Here is a 5,643-nt window from a genome sequence, read left to right as displayed (position 1 = left end):
GAGGAAAGGAGCGAAGTGTGGAACTTGCCCGGGACAGAGGGAAGGGAGGGACGGAACGGGCAGGACAGTACAGTACAGTGCCGGTGCCGCCGAGGAGCCGCTGGCGGGAAGGGGAGCGGGCGCATCACAATCTCCCCGGCCCCGCCCGCCTCACCTGCGGCAGGTGCGCGGCTCGGCGGGGCCGCCCCGGCGCCGCCCAGTGAGGCTGCGGCGGCAGCGGCGGCAGGAGAGGAAGCGAGGGGGAGCGGGGGCACCCCGGCCCGGGCAGGAGTGAGTATCCCGCGGGGGCAGGAGTGAGGGTCCCGCGGGACCAGGTGGGCTCCCCAGCGGGGCAGCCGCGGCGGGCACGGAGCCGCCCCCGCACCCCCGCGGGCGGAGCGAATGCGCTCGTACACCGCGGGCAGGGCTGCGCTGGCACGTTCTCGCCCGGGGTCGCAGGATGTGCTGCGTCCTCCACGTAAAAATTTAAGAAGTGTCGAATGCGGGTTTGGCCTCGCTAGGCTGCTGGTGAAATTGAGCACACGGGCGCTTCGCTTTCCAGGGCAGCTCCAGTGTCTGATTTTTGGTTTGTTTTATTTACTTGTATTTTATATCTATGTATAGTATAGGTTATATATACTTGCTGTGTATTGCTATATATATATATATATATATATGCAACTTTCTTTTCTTTTGTATGTATTTATTTTTTTCTGCTGGGCTATCTTGTGCGCTAGATCTCTGTACCTGGCTGGGTTTTGTAACACCGGCAGACACAGCCCCACCACGGCAGGGTGTGGCCGGGACTGGATTCCTCTGCTACTTTTTAAGGACTTGCTTGGCTGGTCTTCTGGTCAAAATGCCACACTTTGGAGGTTAAATAAAAAATGCTAGCTTCTTAATTTTGTGCCAGATATGTGACTTGCAAATGAAACCTGAGAGCTTATATAATATTTGATGTGGAATGGAACAAACTGCACATTTCCTTTTATGTACTTCAAAATGCTGTCCTGCATACACCGCTTCTTTTGTAAATACAGTCGTACAACCACATTTTTAAAATGATCTAGTTATTTGAGTTTGCAGTGGAAGTGATTGGTAATCAGCAACGTGGTTTCTGTCCCCCGTGCCTGCAGCATCCTGATGTTGTCAGGCCAGCTCAGAGGTGTCGGGAGTGTGAGGTGGTGGAACCAGGCAGGGGCCAGGGCTCTGCCCCCTTGTCAGAGGTGGCCTTGGCGAAGGAGGGCGGGATGAGTGAGTTGTGGCATTCTCACGTGTGGCTCTGCCATATTATATAACTGAGCAGTACAGAGTGCCTTTGCTCCTGCTCTCTGTCATGTGAAGTCCCCTGCTTTGTGGACATTGGAAGCAGATTCCGCGCCCCCCCCACCCCCCCCCCATACTCCTGTTCTTGTGTTTGTATGTTGGGAAGGTGAGGGTCTATATAGAAGTGAGTGCTTTGAAAGGCCATCCTGGAGTTCCTACAAAACCTGGTGTTTGTAGCCATCTATGTCACGTGTAGGCACACGCCTAGCTGTAATTTTGAGACAAACTCTTTCAAGTTTCCCTGTCTTTGGGAGGGGACTGGGGAGGATCCTTATCTTAAGTGTTACCCCGCATTCTTAGTTGAAGGGATTGTGAAGCATTGGAACAGCATGCCCAAGGAGGTGGTGGAGTCATCATCCCTGAAGGTGTTCGAGGAACAACTGGACATGACCCTTAGTGCTGTGGTCTAGTTGACAAAGTGGAGTTTGATCAAAGGTTGGACTTGATGATCTCAGAGGTGTTTTCTAGCCTAAATGATTCTGTCATTTTCAGCCCTCAGCAGTAGAAGAGAGACACATTTTTTGTCTTCTTCAGCTAATGGCAACTTCATACCTTTGGAATGGACTGTGACAATTCACTGTTGTCCTTTGCATTGTGTCATGGTTTCTCACCATTAAGAATTACTCTTTCTGATGCAATAAGCTCTCCATATTTTGGGGCTTTTGAAACAGTTATTGTGAGTCGTTGAAAACCGATATAGTCATGGACAAAGACCCTCTAACTAGTTAAAGTTGGAAAGTGGTATGTTTATTCACCAGCAGGCAGCACGGGAGTCATCTCCATAAGGCGTGGCCGCCCCGAACAAGGCTCTTTGCTCTCTATTTATTTTCCAAGATCTTACATACAATACATATGCATAACCCCAGCACCTCCCATCCCTGCTCTATTAAAATAAGGCTATCAGTCCTTCATGCGTGCACAGTTCTTCTCTTGATTTGGGTCGGTGGTCTCAAATTGGGTCAGTGGTCTCCAAGCTCATAATATAACAATTAGCTCTAGCTTAGGCATCTAATAATCATTAACCTACCATTTACTAATCTAACTTATCTTAATCAATACAAATTGCTTCTAACTCTTAGCTAAAATCTTAACTCTTTAAAATCATGTTTCAATTGGATTATTGTAAAAGAGCTTGTAATGCAGGGCTGTTATGAGGGATAAACCTGCATGACTTATTGGAGAAGAAACACTCTTGTGAACAAGATAATTTAAGAACTTAGGCAGAACTAGGGATTTTCTAATTCTTAATTAATAAATATCAAGCACCTTCACTTTTTAAATGTTTATTCCTTTTAGCTTGAAGAAATGTTTCTTGTGTGATTAATTGTAGGAATTAAGTAGCTGTGGGAATTGGTGACTTCTTAGATTTCATTCACGCACATAGTGAATTGGGACATCTGTGAAGTGTAGAAATGAGAGAATCAGAATGACGGTGACAGCTTTCTTGACAAAAGTGTTAAGTATTTTCATTGGGAAATAAGCAGAGTATTTTGTTTAGGTAGTTAGTATTATTTCATAGTAGCATAGAGGGCTCTTGTATCGTGTATATCTGGGTTTCTATGAGTTATGGGTTTTGTCTTACGTTTTTATTCTCTCTGTACTTCTAGCCTTGGTGAGAAGATAAACAAGATGTTTGTTTAGGATTTTTGTATAAAAACAGCCTTGTTTTAGTTAAAGCTTTCATGTGCAAAGGGTAATAATGTTAATCTGCTTGGGTTGCCTTGAAGTTTATTCTTCACGATTAAAATACAGCGAATCAAAATTAGGATTCCCTTTGGGATTTTCCCCTTACCCTCCTGTCTAAATTTCATATATCATACCAACTCCTGTCCTGTATTAAGATGACACGAGACAGGTAGAACTGTACTTGTAGCTCTGACTTAGCTTCAGTCATGCTACTTATCTTAGTTAGAGGCTAGGACCCCTTTGGTGCCAATTGTTTATGCATCCAACATATTATAATAAGTGTATATGAAAGACTTGCTAAAAGGGTTTCAAGTGGACAACATCCTGGGGCATGGGTGTAGGGTCTATAGGTGTGGTGGCATGTTTCAAGCCAAAGACTGCAATTCTTGTAGTGCAAATTCTTGCTAGAGTTCACATGTGAGTCTCAGACAAGCCCCAGCACAACTCTGCCTTTTGTGCATGTTTTAGAGCACATCACTCTCTTTATTCTTGAAAACTATATTTTATGATTCTTTTTGCACAAATGGAGTGTTTTCTTCCTCCTGCCACTTGCGTTTATCCTTTCTTCTATGCAAAGGCTACAACTTGGTTGTAGAACTGTGGAGTTGGGATTTTAGTATTCTTGCAATTGCTAAAAGTTATAAGAATTTTTGAACACTTTTAGCTACAGATAACCACTACTCTGACTCCTGTGCAGCAGAACGGATTTTGGAACAAATCCTCTGTGCCTCAGGCAGGTATCAACTGTCTTGACATGCTACAGTTCCTTAGAAATAAGGAGCATCACCTAGTTTAAATGTCTCGCATCTACAAGGGGAACACATTTTTCTTTAAAGTACGTTGCTCAGCTTTGTCACTATCATTTTACCCTCCTGTATTCCAGCTTTCATCAGAAAAGGAGATGAGAGGAAATTCTGCATCCCTAATTAGAATTTTCTCCAAGCTGACTTCAGTACAAAAACTGCTGGGAATCCAACTCGTCAAATGCTTTTGATAACACAAGGGACTCTGTGTAACAGGGCTTTTTTTTTCCTTGACTTTTCTCAAGGAAATAGTTAATTCAATGTGGGACTGAGGTCTGATACCACATAAAATTACAAAGTGATCAACTTTGTGTTTGAATTAGTTCTTTCCTCTCTGTGGAGAAAATGTATAAAAATTATGCCACAATAAAATGTGGCATGGGGTTTTTGCATGTTATAGGATTATTTTAGCCTTAACAAAATGAGTATTTCATGTGAAAAATATTGAGCTCCCATGGTATAGTGCATACATAATTGGTTGCAAAATTGAAAAGGCAGCTTGTAAACACTAGAGCTGACCAAAATCTTTTATGCTTTTGTCATGCTGTACATGACAATAGTCACACTGATACAGCTAACAAGCATTATTACTTTTATCACATTTCATACCATTTAATTTATATCAGATAGCCTGTGCAGAACCTAAGCTTATTTTGGATGTGTTATTTTATATAATTATGGCATTTCAAATATGTTTTGCTTTGCTTTGCTTTCCAGAAGGTCATCAGCTTACATCTCAATTTCTATCTCTGTAAGCCCGAGTTTACAAAATACCTTTGCTTAGGGGACAACACCCTAAAAACTTGACCATGAAGTTTACTTACTCCTTTAAAAATGTCAGAGCAGAAAACTTTAAACCTACATTCAGTCCCTATCCTCAGCAGCTTTGCTGATGACATGAAGCTGAGCAGTGCCATCGATACAACAGAAGGAAGGGATGCTATCGAGAGGGACCTGGACAAGCTTGAGAAGTGGTACTGTGAGAGCTTCATGAAGTTCAACGAGTCTGAGTACAAGATGCTGCTGCAGCTGGGGCAAGGCAATTCCAGGTACAGGTACAGACTGGGAGAGGAACTAATTGAGAGCAGCACTGCTGAGAAGGACTTGGAGGTTCTGGCAGACAAAAGCTGGACATGGGTTGGCAATGTGGCAATGTGCTCCTGCAGCCCAGAAAACCCAGCTACACCCTGGACAGCATCCAAGGCAGCATGGGCAGCATGGCAAGGGATGGGATTCTGCCCCTCTACTCTGCTCTCATGAGACCCCACCTGAAGTACTGTATCCAGTTCTGGAGTTCTTAGCGCAAGACAAATGTGGACCTATTGGAGCAAATTCAGAGGAGGACAACAAAGATGATCAAAAGGATGAAGCACCTCTCCTATGGAGACAGGCTGAGTTTGTTTGGTGTAGAGAAGAGACAATTCCAGAGAGAGAGGTGATGCCTAAAGGTGATTTTTTATAGACAGTGATAGAATAAGGGGTAGCATTTTTAAACTAAAAGAGAGGAGATTTCAATTAGATGTTAGGAATACATTCTTTACTGTGAGGGTGGTGAGGCACTGGAACAGGTTGCCGAGAGGAGCTGTGGATGCCTTGTTTGTGGAACTGATCATGGCCACATTGGGTGGGACTTTGAGCAGTCTGGTTAAGGAAAAGGTGTCCCTGCCCATTACAGTGGGCTGGAACTGAATGATCTTTCAGGTCCCTTCCAACAGAAACAATGATTCTCTATTAAAGACTGTGTAGAGTTACTCATCTTAGAGTACCAGCTAATGGTAGACATAGTGCACATGCAGGTTGGGGTGAGGCAGCTTGCCTCTCCAAGGCAGCTTGCCTCTCCAGGTTTAGC

The 5,643-nt window shown here is 44.0% G+C and overlaps 1 protein-coding gene across 2 annotated transcripts in view; it reads left to right on the top strand.

Annotated features, from left to right (window-relative positions):
* Positions 1-185: 185 nt before the first annotated feature.
* Positions 186-5,643, top strand: part of SH3YL1 (SH3 and SYLF domain containing 1) — a 53,771-nt gene continuing 48,313 nt past the window's right edge. For both annotated transcript variants that reach the window (XM_040057711.1, XM_040057712.2), the window contains exon 1: positions 186-270. In XM_040057711.1, coding sequence (XP_039913645.1) covers position 270 — 1 coding nt within the window. In that variant the 5' untranslated portion in view covers positions 186-269. The remainder of the gene's footprint in view (positions 271-5,643) is intronic.

This window comes from Hirundo rustica, chromosome 3 (genome assembly GCF_015227805.2).
Source record: "Hirundo rustica isolate bHirRus1 chromosome 3, bHirRus1.pri.v3, whole genome shotgun sequence".
Taxonomy (NCBI): Eukaryota; Metazoa; Chordata; class Aves; order Passeriformes; family Hirundinidae; genus Hirundo; species Hirundo rustica.
The sequence above is the reverse complement of the archived record's forward strand: the minus strand, read 5'-3'. Positions and strand labels throughout refer to the sequence as shown.